General features: G+C 35.1%; 2 protein-coding genes across 5 annotated transcripts; one reads left to right on the top strand and one right to left on the bottom strand.

The window, feature by feature from the left end:
* Positions 1–4505: 4505 nt before the first annotated feature.
* On the bottom strand, positions 4506–8722 carry LOC148847215 (uncharacterized). Its single transcript, XM_088950937.1, has 9 exons — positions 8155–8722; positions 7078–7264; positions 6516–6649; positions 6314–6426; positions 5975–6221; positions 5262–5414; positions 5101–5180; positions 4950–4999; positions 4506–4762 (listed from the first exon to the last, which is right to left on the bottom strand). The coding sequence occupies exons 1-9, from the start codon at positions 8575–8577 to the stop codon at positions 4632–4634; spliced, it is 1518 nt and encodes a 505-aa protein (XP_088807063.1). The 5' UTR covers positions 8578–8722; the 3' UTR covers positions 4506–4631.
* A 4596-nt stretch (positions 8723–13318) lies between these two features.
* Positions 13319–23021, top strand: LOC148847214 (phosphoglucan phosphatase DSP4, amyloplastic-like). 4 transcript variants are annotated; one of them, XM_088949680.1, is made up of 15 exons: positions 13319–13458; positions 13663–13732; positions 13821–13865; positions 14855–14957; positions 15242–15318; positions 15400–15476; positions 15619–15699; positions 17780–17912; positions 18971–19030; positions 20165–20221; positions 20303–20398; positions 21635–21694; positions 22400–22507; positions 22715–22852; positions 22989–23021. In XM_088949680.1, the coding sequence occupies exons 3-14, from the start codon at positions 13824–13826 to the stop codon at positions 22841–22843; spliced, it is 1023 nt and encodes a 340-aa protein (XP_088805806.1). In that variant the 5' UTR covers positions 13319–13458; positions 13663–13732; positions 13821–13823; the 3' UTR covers positions 22844–22852; positions 22989–23021. The 4 variants fall into 4 exon arrangements, with proteins under 4 accessions (XP_088805806.1, XP_088805805.1, XP_088805804.1 ...); XM_088949678.1 differs by having other exon boundaries at positions 13433–13557; XM_088949679.1 differs by having other exon boundaries at positions 22715–23003.
* The last annotated feature ends 321 nt before the right edge of the window (positions 23022–23342 follow it).

Here is a 23342-nt window from a genome sequence, read left to right as displayed (position 1 = left end):
AGGAAACCCAGTGATCGATCATCCCATATTTATAGATCATTTCTTTAGTAGTGGCGTAGTGGCAAGTTCTGGTCCGATTGCTTCCAGTCAAACATGGTTCGATAGCATGGTAAATAAATTTCTTCGAAGCACCAGTCAAATCATGGATTCCCACCGCCTTCAGTCGAGGCATCCACTTTCAGCAAAAGGTGAGGAGTCAAATCATGGAACCGCTTATCCTCTTGCTGAATATATATACAACAGCAGGTTAACAAGGAATTAATTAATATATATTAACAAAGAATATAAATTCAATTAAGTCCTTGATCAATCAATTGTTTTTTGGTGTTTCTTCTGAGGAGACTTGTTGGTCAGCAGGGTTCTAATTTTCTTGACACCATGGGCCTTCCAGAATCACAAGAGGACAAAATGTATAAAGAGAGGGATTCATTATCTTGTGCAAATAAAGGGGCCGGATTTGTGGGTTGGTTTATCTGGTCTCCAATAACTTCTAATTCAATGATGCTAGCTTTACTTATGATATTAAACCCATAAGGCTGTTTACCAACTTATAAAACAAAAAACCCATAAGGCTTTTGATAAGAAAATTCCTATTGTAATCCAAGTACTGGGGCATGAGTTAGGGCATAATTGCTTGGTGCAAAGCATGGTTTTAAAAAATCATCTGGAAATGAAATCATTCTGGCCATTGGTTTCTAAGTCAATGGTTTGACCGTTTGATTCAAATGGATGGCTTGTTTTAACAATAAAAATAAAAAAAATAATTAAAAATAAAAAAGGCCAAAATCATTGAACGGATCGATGGATTGATGGTTTGATCACATGGGTCAATGAATTATTAACTGATTCAACGATTTTTTGCTAGAGACCAGGTTTAAGGTAAAATAGAACCGATTGCTTAGACGCTTCCCGGGATGAACAGTCCAACCGTCTAGATCAACAGTGATTCAAAAACCATGGTGCAAAGATAAAATCCCATTGCTGATGAAAGCATGGAAACATGGGTTCAAGTCTGAAAGAGGGTCATTTTGTGCAAAAGAAATGCAAAAGTATATATATATATATATAGCTAGGTTTGTATCAAGCATAACCCTCCCAAGACCCCTGATCGATGGTCTTAGCCCAGCCGTTATCTCCCAAGATTCGATATTAGATATATCCAATTTGTAGATGATTGCCAGTAAAACCACAATAAAGCCATGTATACAGTTACGAGATGAGATGAGAACTACCAACTACAGTGCCACCCACATTCGCTTCATCTGGCTTATTTGGGATTTTGGTAAACTATTGTATGGTTTGGCAAACTATTGGATATTGGATGCAACGAATCACAACAAAGAAAATGGAACTGAGAATCTCACAGGAGTAGAGATCTGGACAATTAAGATTGTGGGTGTTGAACCCCACCTCAAATAATGTAAATTTTTTTTGGACATGTTTATGCGCTTGGTCTTTGCATAATGTACTTAGTCAAAAAGGAATTTTGATTCACAGCTCATGCATGAGCTTATAGGCGTCATCACTTAATTGCTTTTGCTTCAGCAAAGTTAATTCTCTTTAGCACGTTAGCATTCTAGAAGTAGATATAAATCCATCCACTTAATCCATTTATTAATTTTATCAGTATGCAGTATCCACATGTTTCCCTTGTGCTGTCAGCTGTAGTTTCAAAGCCATAATAATCCTAATTGCCTACTCTTGAGCGTTAAATTAAGACCACTTTTTGTGAATCAAGGTTACGTTCAAACCTAAAATATAGAGGGCTATAGTGGGATATGTTTGCTTAAGCTAAGTTAGAATCTTTTATCTTATCTAATACCTGTTATTGCGAAAGCTTCCAAGTTTGTGGGACCTTTTACTTAAGATTTTCTAGCTCTTATGAGTTCAAGAGGCTCTGAATTCTCTCTAGGCCAGTGAGGAGGATCCTCTACTTACTGCTGGCTCGATGATATCAAGCCAATTCATTTTAGTTTGGCACTCATCAAAATTCATGGGGTTTTGATTGGTCAAAGCTACCCATTGCAACTGAATGAATTAATAATTCAGATCTCCTGTCCACAAGAATCCTAGCTACCCACATGACACCACAGCTGTACATTGGGAACATCTCTCATGAATGGTAACATGCAAATATGGGAGATGTTCTTTCCAGTATCATAGTCCAACCCCTATCATAAATAACAAAATCATGCAGCCATATCATTATCCCTAAAATACAAAGTGAATTGTAGCTAAACCCTAGGTCATTTTTTTCAAAATCAAAATGCACCATACATTTGTTGGCAGAACCCTAAACAATAAATACATTTATTAGTTATTAGTATCATTAACATTACCAACTGGTTAGTAAGTTAAATATGGAGATGTCTTCCATCTCATCAAAATTATGAGCTTAAGGAGTTAAGGAGACTACTGGTTTGAGAAGCCAGTCTATCACTTTCAGACCAAACAATTTTAATTATACAATTTTGGATGAAAGATCCATAGTTTCTTGCTTCCTAGTGTAATATTCTCCTATGCAATCACATAGCTAGCCTCTTTCTGATAAGTTTTGTTTAGATCATCATCTCTGCATAATCTGTGCTAGAGCTAGGAGGTAACCAAGGATCCTAGCATTTCTAAATGCTTCTCAACTCACCATTGTAGGGTGCTGTTAGAAATAGAGTGGACTTATAAACAATCTTTCCCCTCACCTCGGGTGTATACATGGATCTGCACCATGATATTATTAATTTAAAGCCCATCACATATTTTGCTGTAAAGTTTTGAGCATCTGAGTGTAGAAAGACTTCTCAAAGCCCTGGGAAGTAAGCAAAGGTTGGGTGGTGGCAAGATTCCTTAGCTGGGTTCTTCCAAGTTCCAACAATGTTGAGTTCTGCTAGGCCTTTTATTTATTTGCAGTGTTTGACAAGTCTTTTCGTGTGGCCTTTTGGGCTTCGACAAGCTTGGAAAACAAAAAATCAGTCTTTTTCTATTTAGTAACCAAAAGCCAGAAAGATGAGAAGATGCATGCATGGAAAGACCTGAAAAGACTGAAAATTGTTGAATTTCCAGAAGCTTCAATTGAAGCTTTCTGGTTTTTCTATGTGGTATATGGCCTTTAAATGTGTTTTTAAAATCCCAGTAGACCGATCCATTTACCAAACGGTTTTTTGTCTTTAAAGACAAGACCCCAAAAATTCAATGTCTTTTGGCCATCTAGCCGGGCTGCTCAAAGATCTTTCTAAAAGATTTGTCAAACGACACCTTAGTCATTTGGTTGGTTGTTTGTATTACATTTAAAATTGAAAGTAAGTGAAAAAAAAAATTGGGACATCTCAAGCACTATCTAAATCCAAACCCAACATGATGTCATCGGGTTGGGTTAGGGTTAAGATTATGGGTTTAACAACTTGGGCCGAGTTAGGTTTGACCTCATCCCTAGCTAACCCGGCCCAACTTGCATTCCTACTGGTGAAATACCAGTCATCTTATTCATGAATAATAATTTACGTGTTAAATCTGAAATTTAGAAAAAAAATCAAATTTTCAAAAATATGCAATACAGATTTTTAAAATAAGAAGATGAGATTGTTTAACTTTGGATTAAAATATTTTTACATTTATGAGATGCCATATATTTAATATAACCCAAATATACACATAATATAAATATGGCCGATCTTTCATCCTAAATTTTTAAATTGAAAACGCATTAAAATTTAAAAAATATATATATATATATATAATATATTCCTACCCGACTTATACACAATACTGAGGGCCAACTAAATTCTATCTTGCCAGAGTCAGATGGCTGGGTAGGGATTTGTTAAGTAAAATTAACAAAGAGATGGAGGTCTAAATACATTAACTAGATTCTAGAATACTCATCAGTGGGAAGTACTTTTACGTGGCCGAAGACTTTCACATAATATGGGGTTCAACCAAATAAAGGTGAGACTCTGTTAGTCCTAGATGGGAGTCTGAATCTCCTGTCCATAAGAACTTTGCCCATGTCTACCATAAAGGATATCTCATCATCTTATATAGTATTATGCATGAAAAGATGTTCTCAATACACAGATGTTCCCAATGCACAGGAATAGTGTGCCGTGAATAGACATGGTCAGGATTCTTATGGACAAGAGATCCAAAGTCCCTATATGGTCTCATTCCATTGTTCCATTGGTCCACCTTAAAATGGAACAAGGGAATGGGACTTTCATCACTTTTGGACCCAACCACACAATTGACATTATTGATTGGAGAAGAGCACTTTATAAAGGTGGCCGGTTTGTGGATGGTGGGTTCTACTTATATGGTCAAGGCAAAAAGTAGATTAAGGAATTAGCACATCTGGTCGTTAGCTTTTTCACGCCAAAAAAGTGAACGGTCTATCACTCACCATAGAAAAGCTGAGAGAATAAGTCATTCACCCACCATAGAAAAGAAGAGAATAAGCTCTGGTTTCGGTTTCACTTTGATCTTTGATGCATGAGAGAGAGAGAGATTGTATCCAATTAAATAGAAACATTGAAGTATAACTTTATACCATTAAAAATTAGGTAACAATTTCAATTCCTTATTTTTGTATTCTAATAACAATAGTAATTAAGCTAAAGTAATTCTAACGCCTAATAGTTACATCAATGATTTGCAAGATCAGTGTAGTACTGCCTGAACCAATTGGAGATGATTTCGACCTCTCTACGTCGTTGCTTGATTAACCACTTCGGATCATTTGGTAATGAGGGAAGTATATCTAAGCAATGGGATCCTGCAAGCAGCAAGCTTTTGTTAATGGTAGCAATATTGCTAACTAAAACTTATACCAAAAGGGCATTGAATTAATGTGTTAATTCCATACTCTTCATCAAAACCCAGAAAACTTATTAAGTACTGGTCGTTCCTTTATAAATAAATAATCATCTTTCTGATAATTAAAGGAGGTGCCAAAGGCATACCTTCAGTTGTATATATGGCCGGAAGGCTCTTTGAAATGCTTTTCAACACACTATAGAAATTAAAAGAGATAAAACCCCATTAAATGTCTTGCTTGAGCAAATCTCTGCTATGGATGAAGAAGGTATATAATATATAAGTTCTATTCTTTACCCTCCACTACTGTAAGGATCCTTGAGTCCGTTTGAGAATATGATGTTGCTTCCAAATCTCTCAAGGATCAGTTTAATATCCTGAAATTTACATTACAACAAGGCATGAGTCCATTTGAGAGATAACACAGGCATTCAGAGAGAGAGAGAGAGAGAGATTACATCACCACCAAACTCAACCGTGATCCAATGAGGCCTAGGGCTAACGCCATAAGCATTCTTGCAGTCTTGGACGAATGCATCTAGGTCAAAAGATTCCGCTTGGAACATAGTGTCATTACCATGGGCTATGGGCATTACCATCTCACTACATGTCTAAAGTAAACAATATACTGATTAGCATTCATTTGTTTTACAACAACAATGCTAGCAAAAAATTACAAGAAATTCTATTTTTTGGTAATAAAATGAAGATTATTTATTAAAAATAAAAACAAGGGGGAGAGAAAGGATATACAAAAGGGCCCAAACCCTTTAGAATGGAATGGCGAAATAGGATTCATGTAGCCAATTCCATATAATTGGGATAAGGCTTGAATGATGATGATGATTCTTAAATTATATTTTTATTTTGTTTCGAATAGTAGAAATAAGTTGGCTTTGTTTCAAAAGACAATTCATGTGTGTATTTGAAAGCCTTCAAACTAGTGGTTGTATGATTCATGGAACATGATATCAAATCACCAAATGAAAACAATACAACCAAGAACATGTTTCGAGTTTTAATTTGTTTTCACAATTCACAACAACAAAAACAATTCACATAAGAGAACACAACCCTTAATTGTTTGGTTCTCATAAAAAATTTCAGAGACCTCTTGATGTCTTAAAGAGATAGTGATGAATATGATGATGAGAATTGAAAGAGAAGATACCTGCCAACTCCACCCCTCATCTGTCTCACTTGGATTGTTGAATGCATTTACATCATAGCATGTCCAGTTTCCATTGAAACCAACTAGTCCTTTAAAAACTTTACCAAGAATATCGGTATGGTTGGAGGTTCCATCAATGGCATTGCAAATCCTTGAAACTTCATCTCCTGAAGGAGAAGCATATTGGGCAGCTTCACAGTAATTAGAGTCCAAATAATCCTTGAGCTGGGAAGCTGAGGTTATTGGGCTAACAGGCAAACAAACAACACACAACTTCAATTAATGTCTAAAGCTAAGGATTAAGAGGAAAAGAGATGAAGGTTGAGTTTAATTAATTACGAGCAAGTCATGAATTGTTTTGAAAGTATTGAAAGGCCATTTGGTTGAGAGGCAACTCTATCAATCTCAGACCAGGACTGCTTTAAGGTATTATAGCAATTCTCACTCTTTTCCTGCACCACCCAAAGAAGATGAAACCCAATTCAGATCTCTTCTATGGTTTCATCAGTGAAGATTAAACAGACTGAACTTGATTACATACTCTAAAATCCTTGCTGACAACAGAGTAATATCCATCTTGAGGTGTGATATCATCAAAATAAAGAATTGGTGCCGATGATGCTAATGCCCCAAGAGCAATATGTGGATATTTTAGACGGAACCACGCAGCCAGCACTGAAAAAAAGATAAATAAATAAATACTCAAATAAAGAATAATCAAGCAATTGATATATGATGTGCATATTGGCATTCCGTTTTTATTTAAAATATCAAATTTGATGCTTCTCACACTCATGTATAATATGATAAGGTTAACACATATTTCCAACGATTAAAATATCAATACAATATGGGATAATACCATTCCAGCCCTCTTCCCCAACTCCCTATTATTATAAAATTAAAAAAAAAAAAAGAAAAAGAAAAGAAGTAAAAAAAAAAACTAAGTATCAACCATCTCGATAAACACTAATACCCATATTTGAATATCGGGTATATCAATATCTTAATCCTAATATATTTTTCACAAATTTATATTAATCAACCCAAAATATTTAGTGGTGATGAAACACTGATGTAAAGATGAGTTTATAATTACTTACTTCCACCATATGATCCCCCAACAACAATCACAGGACTTTTCTCTGCAGACAAGTTTTTCTTAATATGTAGAATAATCTCGGCATAGTCTGCTATAGCTTGTGATGAGCTAAAGTACCCAAGAGTGCTGGCATTGCTGAAGGCTTCTTCCCTTGAACTAAAGGGAATTGATTTTCCATAATAGCGATGCTGTAAAAATAATACCAATTAATCCCTCAAGACATTCATCAAATCATGGCTATTTTGATAAATGAGATGTAATTAAGAGGAATGATTTGAGGACATCACAATTTTGATAAATGGGTATATAAGAATTAAGAAACGGGGAGAAAAGAAAAATAAAGAAAATTAAGAGAGGCCCCAATTTGAATTATAATATTTATAAAAAGGAAATAATATTAATAAATATGACTTGCCAACCCCAAAATAGGCTGCAAGACTGCAAATAGATTGGATGGAATTTGGGTACGAGTATACCGTATCCAACCCAATAAGAATTTAGAGATCCCAATCTGATCCAATATCCGCTGGATATCTAAAATATGGATTCGAATTCAATATAAATCTGTATTAAATTAGTATAAATTTACAAAACATATATTATATAAATAAAAAAACAGTTACAAAGCTATAAAGAATTCTAATACTAAAAAAGGTCATTCCCACACCATTCCAATTGCCTTTTAAAACCTTGCAATGGGAATATCTTTCCATTAAATAAAGCATATAAGTGTGAAGATATTCTCAATGCAAGGCTGTAAAGACTGTTCGAACGGGCTTTGCTCCGATTAAAGTCAAAGTTGTAGTAAAACCAGCTTATTGGTAAGGTCTCCTGTTAGTCATAACAGAAATTTGGGATTGAATCACATCTGCATCTAGGCTGGGGGATTGGCTAGCTACCCCCATTATGTAACCCTTGAAGATATCAAAATAATAATATTAATAATAACAATGGTTCATATTTTCAAATCTAAGTTAAACTAAATTAAAATCTAATTCAAATCCCACCAAAAAACACAAGATTCATCAAGAAAGACTAATGAGAAGATTAATGATTTTTCTCTCTATCTCTTTATTACCTCTATATATACCAAAAGGGCTTTAAACTTAGGGGCATTGTCGGACAGGAACCCCGCAGAACCAATTTGAAAATCTAAAGCTGCCTCATCTCCAAGGTAGACGAAGATGGGAAAGCTGGTATTTGCACCACCCCAGTACTTGGCGTTCATCACATATCTCTGTCGAAAGTTTGTGTAGCTCTCCGGCCTATAGTTGAAGTGATCGAGAGTCTGGTTGTGGTAATAAACCTTGTAGTCCGCCCATTGAGAGGTTGATTCCGCCATGACGTCCACCTTCCTATCCTTCATGCTTCGCATTCGCAGGACGCCCATTCGTGGGGTTCGAATTATTGGTGTTGCAGAAACGCATGTTAAAAGGAGTAGAAGCAGTAGTGAAGAAATCAACTGGATTATTAATTGCCGAGCTCTGTCATGAATGGCCATGGCTTCAGAGGTTGGACGTTGGAACTGGGTTTCAAAGCTTATATATATTATATATAAGGGAAGAGCGTATAGTAAGTAAGATATATATAGAGAGAGAGACCAGCTAATAGCATGGTAGAAGAAGGTTTCTTACCGAAATTCACGTGGTGAGTTGGGAATGGGAATTTGACAATTAATAGTTTATTTTTTGAAAACTAAAATACCCTTTACATTTCAACTTTTGTATCATTAAAAAGGGTTAGTTTTGGAATAATAGTGTAAAATACGAAACTTGGGCTGGTTTAGACTTCTAATGCTGCAAGCAATCAAACACTGATGTGGGTTGACTAGACGGATAGAAGCAAGCACTGGATGGGAATGCTTAGGAATGATCCATGGCGAAACACACGCATATGAGGCTGTCAATTGGTCTAATCCCATCCAATCCAATCGGAATGTAATATGAAAAGTCCACATCCAATACAGTTCCTCCCGATAATTTGAGAATCCAATCCAATCTAATATGGCTGAAATTAAAAAAAAAAAATCTAATTTTCTACATTTTTAGCACCCATTTTAATATGAAAATTTTATGTACAGTGTATATATATTAACGATCACCGGTTTGACCTTTTTTCTTGTAGTGTAGATCCGTCCATGATTTTGTTTGAACCTCTGACCCATGAACCTCTCTCTTGTTTGGGTCGAATATTGCCATATATATTTGTAAATGTTATATATCATATTTGTAAGATTTTATACCTATATAATTTCTAGGCTGTCCCTAGGTCATGTTAAATGCAGGCATGATGCAGGTTTGACCAACCTGAACAGAATGAATTTATGCTTGCTCATGTTTGGAAATTTTGAAGGCCAGCAGGCTGGGCCAGGTCATAAATGATCATCCCTACTTCTTAGCTTCATGACCTTCCTTATCATGGAGACATATATTCTTGCTTGTATATATGTTAATTTCAAGTCAAATCATCATTTCTCTAATGTCTTTCCATTCCATCAGCGCCATGTAGGCATTTTCTCATATCCTCGGTTTGGTTGAGCATTTTTCAAGAGTTTTCCAACAGTTACAAGCAACATTCTCACCTCAGGTTAATTATGTGCAAGTAGATTTTTGAGAAAACATTAAAATGAAGCTTCCTGTTTTGGAGAAAACATTTTCTCTTTTCTTTTTCCTATAAGGCACCTAATTGGTACCATATAATATCTATATTACTATTAATCTATACTACCCTTTACATGTGTGAATGATAGTATGGAACTTTTGTTTAACAAAAATCCCCAATTTTTGAATTTCTCTCTCTAATTATAAGAGAAATGTAAGTCGAACAATCACCTTTCTCTTCATTCAAACCCCTCCCATTAAGTCTTATATTTAGGGTATTAAGGTCCATTTACATTTATTGGAACCTATTAAATTCCCTTAAACATTATGTTTAATGTATTAACTCTCACTCCTTCATTGAATCTTATATAAATTAACCATATTAAAAAAATAAGTCTGATAAATAATAATTATTTTTTATTGATAATAAAAATAAATACAAATTTAAAATCAACCCAAAAATGGAGTTGTTTCCTATTTGGTGGCGAATCAACAATAAAAACCTTTCAAATAAAATGTCTCAACCCTAGATGATGTAATTAAATAATAATAAACATTAAAAAGATAAAAGTATAAAATATACAAAAAATGTAGAAAATACTTACGCACATCTCTAATATCATATATACATCATATTAAATAAAAGAAAGTGTGACAATTAAACAATAATAATTTTTATAGACATGAAAATGTGAAAAATGTTGTAAAAAATTTAGAAACATATTATTTATTTTTATCATCATAATCAAAAATTGTCACGTGTAAAGCACAAAAAGTACACATGACCCAAAATGATTTATCATTTTCCAAAGTGTTAACTGCATTGATATCAAACATAGCCTTGGTTTCTTGAAAAAAAAAATTAAAACCAAGGAAGAAGTTTAGTCCAAGACAAAGAAAATTGATATACCACATTGAGTTTTGGACTAAAATAGGCCTGCTGCCATGTTTAGTTCAAGCCTCGTTGCTTTTAATCCAAAAGCAAGGGTGGAGTATGGTTTTGTGACGATTGAGAATGGTTTGCATCAATCGCATATAAGTTTGAAATGGTTGAATATGGGTTTGTAAACATTTGATAATGATTAGGTATGGATTTGTAACGATTTGTACCCTAATGAGGGATGGTAGATTATAAAATCCCGGAGTATTTTTAATGGTTTGTAACGCTTTGTAAAAGTTGAGTATAGAATTGTAACAGTCGAATTTGGTTTGTAACAGCTAATCGTGGGTTTTTAATAACAGTTATGGATTTGTAATGATTTGTGACAGTTGATGATTAAAATCTCATTCCTACTTTTTAAGGAGTTATCTTCTTTTTGCAGTTAAATACTCGGGGCGTTATTTTTTGAAAATTTGAGAGGTGGGAAAGTTGGTCAACGGAATTTTGATTTCTATTGACCAAGAAATTTATGTTCTTTTTTCAAATTTATGTGAGGATCATGGAAAGTTTAATTTCCTGAGCATCATGTATCCATCCACATGGGGGAAAGTTGCCAACACTTGAACGGAACAAAAATGCCCTTTTTTATAATGGATTTTTATGAATATGATGGTCATTATCTTATTTATATGGGAAATAAAAGAACATGGGTAAATGCACTTATCTGGATAAATGACTTACCGAAAAGCGAACAGGGCCTTAGTGTCATTGAGGTATTTTAACTACAAAAAAGGAGACACATGATTTCAGATGAAAAAGTTCTTAGATAACCTCTCAAGCTCATCAATTTGTTTCACAAACTGGATTAGAAAGATGATGGGAGTTGTTTCAGCTCAATCCATATGACCTCTGGTTTGTTTGTATTCAAAATTTCTTGTTGAAGATATGTCTTATATTTTAATATATTTCAACTATTGGATTATATGTCATAGTCTAATAGTGGGTATGGTTCATCTTTTAGGTTAAGATAGGTTTTACATATAAAAAGTTTCTTTTGTATGTAAGGTTAGAAAAAGAATGAAATTTGCACTTTTTTTTTAGAGGGAAAAAAAAAAAAGAAAAGGTGTAAGAGTATGTTCTTTTCTCTTATTTTGTTCTTCGGATTGAGGAAAGAAAAGGAGGAATAAATACGCAAGGGCTAAGGGTTAGTTCTCATGGGTTATTTCATAAAGTGAAGAAGAAATTTAAAAGTTAGATATTTTTATGTATTTTGACAATAAAATGTATTTAGGAATAGTTTATGGATAGCCTTCTTGCCATTCCTCCGGGTTTCTCACTAAACATACTTCATAGGATGCCATTTGGGGCCCCGCCTCGAAAGCTAGAAGCTGCTGAGATTCAACCCTCCCAAACAGGCACCAACTAGAATAGATCATATTCATAGCCATTATTTTTGGGATTTAGGACTAAGAAATGCCTAACGGTCTGCTTGGTTTATGGGAATAGGGGCTTTGAATCAAAATTAGAATGGATCATTCTAGTTCCAACTGTTTGGTTGAATGGAATTGAAATCACATTTCTAATCCTACTGAAACGGCATTCCCCCATCTGAGGGAATGGTTATTCACTCGCTCTTCTTTGGAAATGAAATCCTATTCCAAATTATTCTAATTCCAATTCCTGTCTGAACCAAACAGACTATATGAATAGATTATTCCGATTTCAACTTGCGGCTAAAGACTAAAAGACCCTCGGATATTTCTTTTGTATCTTTCATTGATGGCCAATGTTTAGCTACTAAACTACCTGGTCAGCAATGGCGACAAAATGCTTCTATTACCCATCCCAGATATTCTCTACTTGGATCCTTTCATATTCTTCTCAAATGTATCACGATTCAAAATTGCCCTTCATGTTGTTAAAATTATCTTATATGCCCCGCTTCAGATGGATGTAGACTGTAAGAGGCTTGTGACTTTTTGCATATGCTCAATGGTTTACTCCACCGTCCACATCTCCAAATGTTGGGGTGTAAATTTGGGCCCCCAGTAATTGTTTGGGCCTGAAATTCAACTGTGTCAGGCTAGCCCTTGGGCTCACCCCTCTTCTACATTTAAAAATGATTTGCACAGATTTAGCCTTCTATACTATTCGCCTTATCAAACTAGTTGGGTTATGAACTCATGATTCATCTAAACAATGGCTATGTTTGGACAAAAACTGGCCCAGCCCGCCTGACCTCCCGGACCAGGCCTAAAACTGCATCCAAACACATCTACAGATTTATTTTTAATAAAACAACAATACAAATAAATTCATAATCACTGTACTTTTATTTTTTAATAAAACAATAATATTTACATAAGATTCTTAACTATCAGTAAATTTATTAAAATCGGATAATTGGCCTGGATTAGGTAGAGAGAATTGGGCTTAGTTTGGGATCAGGCTGGTTAAAACCAAGAACACTCTGACGAGGCCGGGCTTGGGCTAATCTCATAAAGGCCCAGCACGCATTCCTCCAGCAATGGGCTTTCTCCAAGTCCACACACACACAGTCACACACGTCTCAACTTTGAACGCATATTCTTTGCCTAAAAAATATTATATGCCCAGAGACAATGGAACAAAGACAGAGATTTTCTAACTCTTCCTTATAATTTTTACTCGAAGAACACCTTTTAAGTAATTTTGAATAAAATAGCTGGGCCCCCATTCAATCAAGAAACGAATGAAAGTGCACGTGGAATTCCTTTGCATCCAATGAGAGAGGCACACACTGACACACAGAATAAGTGGGTGGCATTTTCGAGATTCCAACGAAAGACGAATGCCTTTTTCTAGCTCCCTATAATTGGAGCAGAGGAAAAAATATCAACACTGCAAAGCACGAACTCTGCTGGTAACAGTTTCTCTTCTCTCTCTGTTGCTTGATATTTTTTTGTTCTTGCCATTTTTTTCTTAATTCGATTGAAATGAATTGTCTTCAGAATTTTTCGAGGTGAATTGATTCATTTTCTCTTCATATATTCTTCGATTTTATCTTCTTTATTTGATTGAATCTGAGAATCTCCTCTCAAATGGAAAATCTTTTCTTTGATGTCAGATTCTCTGCCGTGCCTTTAAATGGTCTTGGAAGCCATGAAAGGAAGCCTCTAAGCTTTGTTAATCCACTGGTATACTCGTTAGGCATGAATATCATTAGAATCTCGCAGTTTATGTTTTGTTTTGTTGTTATTATTATTATTCTTTGATCGAATGCAGAGCATGGTGAATTCAGCTAAACCTCCCCGACTTATCATCACGAAGGTATCTTTTGGGCAATGCATTGTAATTCGGTTATAGGAACTTGGTTTGTTTCAGTTTGTCTTCTTTCTCTGTGTCGTGGTGCATAGATTAAATGTAAGTGTATTGCAAGTGTTCTGAGTTTTTCATCATTTGTATCATCTTTTTTCTGGGTTGAGTTTCTCTATATATATGCTATGTAGTTATCTTTTTTTTTTTTCAATTACTTATTTTGTCATAGCGCTTGTTGTTTTATCAAGATTTTTCTGCCTTTTCTTGTTGATGCTTTTTCTAGCCTTCATACACATTTGAACAGGCTCAACCCTATATCCCTTCTAATTTAGTTGAGCTTTGCACACAGACATGAGAACCGAAATCTGATGCATGTCTAGGTTTCTACTTGGCAATATGAAAAATTGCAGGCATTTCTATAGACAGGTGTAAACTAAAATACTCCATATGTGTTGAATTTTGACATTTCAAACCTATATAAAAGGTTTTTAGAAGATTAACTTTGCTACTTAATAACATTTTTTTTGGAAATACTGGCAATGTGCACATTAACTATTTGTTTATGTCAAAAATGCACTGAGAAAAAGAAAAATGTCAATAGAAGTGTCCCCCAAGAATCTGTGGAGTGTTAGAGCCAACATGTGTCCAGCACTGACATTCATCCATTTAGGAGATTCCATGCAACACTGATCATTTTTTATTAAATGATGAAACTTAAAAACGTTAGACTAGAGGATAATGAGAGATCCTTAATTGAACGATCAGCAACTCAGCATCTCATAACAAACAGATCATACAATGTTTTACCTAAGCTGTTCTGTCCTGGGAGTGAAGTTATACCTGTAAATGCTTACAACAGGGCTATAATAGATGATTATCTCAGTAATCCAGTCTAAATGAACCTTCAATTCCAATGTGTTAGTTGCATTGTCACTGGATGTGTTAATTGAGCCTATTTTGAACTTGTAGTATAAAAAGATGGCTAACATTGTTGTCTTCAGGCATTTTCCGGGTCATTGTCCAGTACTGAGATGAGTGGATCTGAAGAACAGGAAGAGAAATCTGAGACATATAGTAACAACATGACCCAAGCTATGGGTGCTGGTAAGTTCAACACCATCCTATATGTTGGTTTGTAATTAGGACGACACCTACTGGAAGCTTTCCTTATCTGTGACATCTGTGAATTATGGTGAGTACCATGTTTCATCACATTAAGACTAGATGTGTTCCAACAATGCCCCAGATTTTCTTCAATCACAGTGCACGTATCCTATTCCCAAGACCACTTAAACTGAACGATGTTCTGGAATTGTCTTTCCTGGTTTACTTATATCTGGTTCTGAGATTCTACTAACTACTCTCTTATAAATAAATTGTGAATACAGTGTTGACCTATAAACATGAATTGGGAATGAACTACAATTTTATCCTTCCAGATTTGATTGTTGGATCATGCCTGCAGGTGATCCCCAAATCTACTTTTAAATTTGCTAATATTTGTCAATTCTAAAATTATCTATAACTTGAATCTTTTCATGTGCAGACTCCTGAAGATGTTGACAAGCTACGGAATATTGGAGTTAAAACTATATTTTGCTTACAACAAGATCCAGATCTTGTGTATCCCAAAAGTATTTTGGAAAGATAAAATCTTTGCCTCTTCTATTCTAACATCCATCACATTATGCTGTCAAATCCAGCCATAACATGTTTGTGTTTCCAAGTGCACACATTTGATCATTTCCTTTACTATTATTATTAGATATTTTGGGGTTGACATTAATCCAATTCGAGAATATGCAAGCCGGTGTGGCGATATTGAGCACTTACGTGCTCCAATACAGTGAGTTATCAGACATAGTAATTCATTTTGATAAATATCGTTTGTAGATCTTGAGGTATTCTATTTCTAAAGGATATTTAGTTTTACCGATGCTGACAACTAAGACTAGTCTTCGGTTTTTATTAGTCTGAACACTTGAAGTTGGTGACTTGTTAGGTATTTATGCATTTTATACCATAATCACATAAAAACATTATATCAGCATGAAACTTTATAGCATTGGTCATTTTCTTTATGCTTTGGTGATAGTCAGATCTGGAGAAACTTTCTATAGGAGTCTGGAGATACCAAAGAGGTCCCATATAGAAATTGAGAAACTGTTTGTAAATTGAGCAAGGACTGTAAGTTGGATTTGGAAGGGAGGATGCAGCCCTATGGTGTGGATTTTGTCTTTCAATATCATCATTCACTGCCCTTGGAGGGATTATTATCTAAACATTTTTTTCACTTCTTACCTTACAGTAGATATGGTGCCTGTTTTGGGAGATAGATATGGTTCCAAGAGGACATTTGGTTGGGTGAGAGTAGGCTGAATCTGAAATTTCCGTGTCCATATCCCCTATCCCTTCAAAAGGAAGACGTCTTCTGAAGTTTCTGTTTAGTTCCTCCAATTTGCTTTTAAGTTCTTGGTTTTTGTAGGGACCTTAGAAGAAAATCAGGTATTAGTCATCAAACTACTTATCACTACCACTTGTTTCTACTAAAATTGCAAAAATTACACTTACATAAAATGATAGCAGAACCAACCAAGTTTGCTACTTGGAAAAATCTAAAGGTGTTAGAAGTTGTAAGCATCCAATTGAAAACCTCAAGATTCTATGGACAATTATTGTTGAATTATATTATCCCAGTTCCAAATTGGTTGTCTGCACCCTTCTCTTTACTTGTTAACTAAAGATAAAATAGACAAAGTATCGAACACTTCCAAACTATGGAGATTTTTTCAAGGATAGGATCTACTCTTTAGCCCAATTTTTTCACCATATGCTATCTAAGTTTTGGGCTTTGCCTGTTGTGAATCCCCATAATATCTGTACTTCAAAAGAGTCTCAATCTTTAGATTTATTTGTCTCTGAAGTCATAAACATTTTGAAACTAAAACCTCTATTTGCAGTACCTCAGGCAATTTGGTGGATATCTCCGAGCTTGTAATGAATGATAGATGATGGAGCTCACCTTAGGGAACAGCTCAATGATAGGCAAGTTTACAAGTGAGTCTCATGCTATTGCAGTGGGTATAAAAAGGGTGTGGACCCATAGGAGGTGATGTTTATGCCCCTAGGTTTCAATTTTCAGATGATTTGGCACCATCTCGTCTGAAAGAATAATTGACAAGGATATGTAAGATATAACCTGGAGGAGTGGCAATTTCTATAAAGGGTAATGTGGTTCAGAGGCATACGGCAATCTATGTTGTGGAGACAATTAACTTCAACAGTTAGGTTAGCAAAGATGAAGAGGGATCTCCATTGAAGATTACTACTATTGCTGGAAGGAAGCTCTCAAGGGGAGAAAGGCTAGGAAGTCTCTCACGGTGAACCATTGAAGGTATCACCGTCAAAGTAAAAGGAGGGTGATCTTGACTTTTCTCTTTGGACTTCTTGTTTACCTTTGTGTAATATTTTGATGTTTGACGTATTCCTGATATGGACCAAAAGAATAATTAAAAAGGTAGATAATAGTAAAATGGTACAAACACTAGCTGATTCTGAAACTCAACATATTAGTCCCTTCGCATTAGCAGTATCAAGCTTATTTTCATGAAGCTCAAATACTATAGGAATCTTTTTTTTTTTTGTGACTAATTCTATATGAAACAAAGTTGCATACCTCAAATCTTATTTTGGTAAATAAGAATATATCAAGATACATTAGTCCTACTGGCATAAATTTTTATGGTCTTTTGGATCTTCCCTTTTGTTTCCTTCCCTTCTACTGAACACTAAAAGCATGAGAATCCCTTCACTGTAAGTTCAAGTTCTTCACATTTTTATTTACATTAGTTTCTAATTCATTCTTTACAACTGCTTTGCTTTTTGTACTGCCCCCTGATCCATCAATATTATTTGAGATGAAGCAGAGATTTTGATGGCTTTGATCTACGAATGAGACTTCCAGCTGTGTTGAGCAAATTATACAAGGCCATAAAACACAATGGAGGTGTGACTTACATACATTGTACTGCTGGGATGGGAAGAGCTCCTGCTGTTGCGGTAAGAATTTCAGATTTGTTTCTGAAGTATTAGTTAATTTTAGCATTGCCATTTAGCCTAGAGGTTTTTTAAGAGATAATAACTTTTATATCATCCTTTAGCCTTTCACCCCCAAAATTGAGCATTATTTTTTAATCCTTTATTATCCACTCATGTGGACTATTATTTTGTTTATTTAACATCCTCTGTTTTTTACGATTATCTTTATTATATATGTAGGATGGAAAAATGGAAGGGTGCATCAGGAGTTTATGTGATAGGAGAATACCACTTAGGTTAAAAGGAAAATTTTATAAAACAGTTGCAAGATCAGTTATGCTGTATGGGGTAGAGTTTTAGGCAGTCAAGAAACATGTCCAAAAAATGAGTTGGCAGAAGTGTGTATGTTAACATGGATGAGAGTTCGTATCTTCTCCCAACACAAATGCTTCTAACACACTTCCAACAAAATGAGAGTGTGCCACCTGTCCACACATGAGACAACATATTGCATTTGTCAACCCTCCTGCTAATTTCCTAACTCAAAACAAATTTCACTTTTCCCACCATATTGCTCAGAAGTAAGATCCATCAACACCTATGTCCAGCCAATATGAAACACCTACTAACATTAACAAAGAAAGAAAAACAAAACAAGAAAAGAAGCCGAAGTGGCTTCATTTTGTCGTCTCTACATTAGATTGACAGAAATAAAACATAAAAGAGTGAGCATAAAATTTAAAGTGAAGCTCCAGTTTGATGGCCAAAGATCAAACTAAACACAAGCAGCATTTTTAATAGCATTCTCAATTGCACATATGAAAAGTGGACTATTCTATTTGCTGGTAAAATGTTCCCTATAGGAGATGGTAGTAGGAAGAATGTATGTATATATCATATATGTATGTTTCTTTTTACTTAAAGGTCATATATCTAATTGGTTTCATCTTAGATTAGAAACAGAAACCAAAAAGGTTTTCCTGTGCTATTTCATCAATTGTCATGATATTATTTTTCTTCCATGAGATAATAAAAGAAATTTTTAACATTAATATAACAAAGGATTTTATTAATTGCAGTTGGCATACATGTCTTGGGTTCAAGGCTTTAAGCTTAGTGAAGCACACAATTTGCTACAGGTGACTCGAATCTTCGCTCAGCACTTCTCTTTCTGGTTGGATATATTGTTGAATACCTGTGAAATAGAGCTCTAAACTGTTATTAAGGATGCAGATTTGAAAGAAAAAGATAAATCATGTTTTATGCCTTACCAAAATTACACAAATTTGGTCCTCACTATTCTGGATCCCATGAGTAAAAAATAAGATGAGGGATAATAGCAGGCACTGCACCTTGTTTGTTCCGTTTTTTTTTTATTTGCAAGACATTGAAATGTAATGTGGGACCTGCTAATTTCATGGCCTGATCTCTCTCTTTGATCCCACTGTGTCAAAATGCTTGAAAGGTGCAATGCATCTTGTGGATTTCCAGCTAGCATTCCTCAAGTAACATTTTTGAATCATTAGAAAAGGGTCATGCACATATGCGCATGCACACCACTGACAATGCAAGGTATCTGGAATTACTTCTATGTATGCATTATTACTCGTGTTATTTAAATGGTCTCATCCTTCAAAACGAATTTGCTTTTATATTTAATAGCTAAAGTAACCAGGAGGTGGATGGTCCTAGCGTCCTACATTGAGTGGGAAGAGGAAAGTGAACCCAATTTGGACAGATATATAGGCCCCTCATTTTCCATGAAGTAAACTTTTTATGGCATTGCTTGCATCATATGGTTTCAAAAAGAAATAATTGCTTCTAGGAATAACAAAACCACAAATATGAAAGGATTCCATACTGCAAATTAGAGTGGAAGATTTTTGACATTTGTTTTTTTTTTTTTTTTTTGAGAAAAGGTCTTTTTTTGACATTTGGGAAGGTTATTTGATAAGAAGATCCTAAACTTGGAGTTATTCTAGATCTTCAAACAGATGAGAGCAGCTGTATAATGAAATTCATAGAAAATATAACATGTTCACTCGTAAGAGAGAATTAACTCACATACTTCCATTAATCATGGTTTGCTATGTTATAGGTAAATGTATTTTTGGAATTACCTATCTTTATAAAATTATGCAAGTTTTACCAACTAAAGTAATGCCCATTGAATGTTGGGAGAAGGGAACTGTATTATTGGAGGGGATTCATTTTTCTAAATAAATATTTGTTCTCAATTTCTCTGAATTAGCATGTTGTTTCTTTGCTTGTAGAGTAAACGCTCATGCTTTCCAAAACTGGATGCCATAAGGAGTGCAACAGCTGATATAGTGAGTCCTCACTCCTATTCTTTACCTTTGGCAAAATATAGTTTGTAGGGTATTTAGAGTTATCTGCATTGTATTTTGTAGCTCACAGGATTTGCAAAGAACCTTGTTACTTTGACATGGGAAGGTAACAACTGCTCCTCAGTGGAAATCTCTGGACTTGATATTGGATGGGGCCAGGTAACACCTTAAAATTACACCATGAAATATGTTCTGCACTTCTTAATATTCCAAACAGTTTTTTATTGTTCATTTTAGCTGTTAAGTTTCTTGCAGTGAGAATGTCTAAAGTCAAGGTTTGCAAATTCAACTTTGGGGAAATTTTCAATGAATGAAGCATCAAAATTTTGTGGAAATTTCTTTTTCAAAAAAAAATTGTGGAAATTTCGTAGGAACTTCTGAGGAGTGTAAAAGTTTTTCAACTTGATGAAAACATTATGAAAATGAGATTTCACATAGAACCACAGAAAAATATTAATTTAGAAATGGTAAATATTAAAATAACTAAGAAAATGCAAAAGGAGCCACATATGATGATCATAACAAGATTAAGTACCCACTGAAGCCATGTATAATACGTTACCATGGAAAAACGTACAAAAATTGCAAATCTGAATTAGGTCAAGATATGTCTTATTTCCACCAACATTTTGTTTGCTTATAATAAATGTCTTTTTTGTGGCATTTACATAAAGATCAACATATGGTCTATTTTGATAATAGTATAGTGAGAATCTCATCCACATTATGTAATTATGGAAATGTTGTTTATAGATATTTTAGCTAAAATGGAAATTTTTGTGGTAAATATTGACAAATTTCAGGGACATTAAAAACCATGGTAAGAAACCAATTTCTAGATCAGTCAGTGATTAAAAAGGCACACCTAGGCACACAGGCAAGGTGCATTTCAAGGCGTGCACCTTACCTAGGCCCAAGCACAGCCCCTTTGAAAAGGTGTGCACTTAGTGCACTTTCCTCCTCTGCTCGGGTATGCGCCTCAGCCCAATGTTGCACCTTTTCAAGCTAAGTGATGGACCAATAGCTCCACCTCCAGACCCCTGACCAAGCCCCCTGGGGCAATCCCTAATAAGTTGATGCCATGGTCCTAAATTCTTGGCCAATATATAAAGAAATTGGTCTTGTAACTTTAGTTGTAGCTCCTTATCTTTTAGGATTAAGATTTAGGAATCAAATGCTGTCTGATGAAGAATGTCTTGTATTATGAGAAAACAACACTAACAAAAAGGGGGGTTCTTGGTTTTGAAACTTGAGTTTCTCTCTGTCTAAAGGAATCTAAAAGGAAATGAGATTACATTAGTTGGATTCATTAACTCCCTTGTTACATCACTGGGAACTTCATCCAATGATTCTTTTCTGATGGCTTTGATTATTTCTTTTTTGAAATTTTTGTAGAGAATACCACTGAAATTTGATGAGGAGCAAAGGTTGTGGGTGCTTGAGCGGGAATTGCCGGTTAGTATAAATTTCATATTGTGTAAAATATTTGCACCTTCATTTATATTTCAGTCTACTACTATAACCACATTTGTAGCTGTAGGAATTTTATATCTTCTGCCACTGTGGACTTGTTTTTCTCCTTGTTTTAATTCCTGGATCTTTTCTTTAAAATTTAATTTTTAATATTTTAAAATCCTTTTTCACAATTTTAACTTACAATTGTTGTTTCATTCTGATTATATCATCATTTTCAAACTTGCAGTTGATATTTTAGGCTGAATGTAAATTAACATAGGGATAACTGAAAGTTCTGGAAACATGAAGCATCTAGAGCTACACTTGTACTAAAAGGCCAATGTTCACATTCTCTCATCATATGGAACTCAGTGTCAGATATGAAAACCCTTGACATTTAGTGGCTTCTGGTGTCCAAATTGTTGTTTACTATGTTAGAACCAATATGATATTGATTCTTCAGCTGGCAGTACCCCACCCCCTCCCCGTCCCCAGGACCCCATTTCGCTTGTAACAGGTCCCTTGGAATGGAAGACATCTAATCATGAATTTTAATTCTCAAACTCAATCCAGCCTTCTCAACACTGGGTCACTTGGTAATAGAGAATTGTGGTTGAGCTTGATTCTTTCAGAGAGGAAGTCCCTGCTAATGTTTCAGAACTGGAAAAGTAAAGCAGGGTGGTCACTAAGATTGTTCTCTTACAGGAAGGGCATTATGAGTACAAGTACATTGTAGATGGCGAATGGACTTGCAACAAACATGAGCTTGTAACATCCCCCAACAAAGATGGCTATGTCAACAATTATATCCAAGTAAGAATCGCCTCTCTGAAATGTTGATTCTGCCAATTCCAGTACAAGTTTTCTCTCTGAATATTTATTAAGATATGACAGAATTTATTGTTAACTAATGAAACTAACTGCGTATACCCAAACCCATCTGGAACTACTTAACCTTAGGTCCAATTAACTGTCAATTCCTTGTAGGAGTTCATCACATGTTATCTTTTCTTCTTACAGGTCAGTGATCCCTACAGTACTAGTTCAGAGCTGAGGAACAGGTTGTCCAGTGATGATGCTGATCTTACAACAAAGGAACGGCTTACAATCAGACGGTTTCTAGAAGCTTACCAGGACAATGAAGAATAACTGGTAAAGGTAAATATAAATATGGCCTGCAAAATTGTGAAATAGTGAATTATTAGAACCGTATTGTTCCACAAATAATAAATTTATAAATTTTGAAGCATTGACTACAAACATTCTAATATTTGGGTATGAAACTTATTTGCAGCTGCCTTAGGCAGTATATTGTTTCCTTTTTTTTATTTTGGTGCAAGAAAATTTTATTAGAGGAGAAAGCCCGAGGAAAGATTACATGGAGGTGCAATCCTCCACTGGGATGTTGGAACGCCAATACATGACGGCAGTGTCTTGTGGTAGGGATGTGAGAAAATGTTGTGGGTATGAGATCTGGAGTGCAACCTAACCTAACTGCCAAAGCCTCTGCTGCTTCCACGAGGAACATCCTACAACATGGAGAGGTTATGGGTCTACTTGCATAATTCCTGATTATTATCCCAGGGCCAGCCGTGGACCGAGCAGGAAGCAAGATGAGATGATGAAAACTAGATTTGGTCAGGTGCTA

Source organism: Nelumbo lutea, chromosome 6 (assembly GCF_056320005.1).
Source record: "Nelumbo lutea isolate HS-2025 chromosome 6, American lotus-T2T, whole genome shotgun sequence".
Lineage (NCBI taxonomy): Eukaryota > Viridiplantae > Streptophyta > Magnoliopsida > Proteales > Nelumbonaceae > Nelumbo > Nelumbo lutea.
Note: the sequence above shows the minus strand (reverse complement) of the source record. Positions and strands in the feature narration are given on the sequence as shown.

What these genes read in the sequence shown, in the direction of transcription:
- LOC148847214 (XM_088949678.1), top strand. Translation starts at nt 13,532, where the DNA reads ATGAATTGTCTTCAGAATTTTTCGAG. An exon ending in CCCGACTTATCATCACGAAG is followed by an intron (nt 13,866 to 14,854) that starts GTATCTTTTGGG and finishes TGTTGTCTTCAG; the next exon opens with GCATTTTCCGGGTCATTGTC. An exon ending in GACCCAAGCTATGGGTGCTG is followed by an intron (nt 14,958 to 15,241) that starts GTAAGTTCAACA and finishes TTGTGAATACAG; the next exon opens with TGTTGACCTATAAACATGAA.
- LOC148847215 (XM_088950937.1), bottom strand. Translation starts at nt 8,577, where the DNA reads ATGGCCATTCATGACAGAGCTCGGCAATTAATAATCCAGTTGATTTCT. An exon ending in CGGTTGAGTTTGGTGGTGAT is followed by an intron (nt 5,181 to 5,261) that starts GTAATCTCTCTC and finishes TGTAAATTTCAG; the next exon opens with GATATTAAACTGATCCTTGA. An exon ending in GATCCTTACAGTAGTGGAGG is followed by an intron (nt 5,000 to 5,100) that starts GTAAAGAATAGA and finishes TAATTTCTATAG; the next exon opens with TGTGTTGAAAAGCATTTCAA.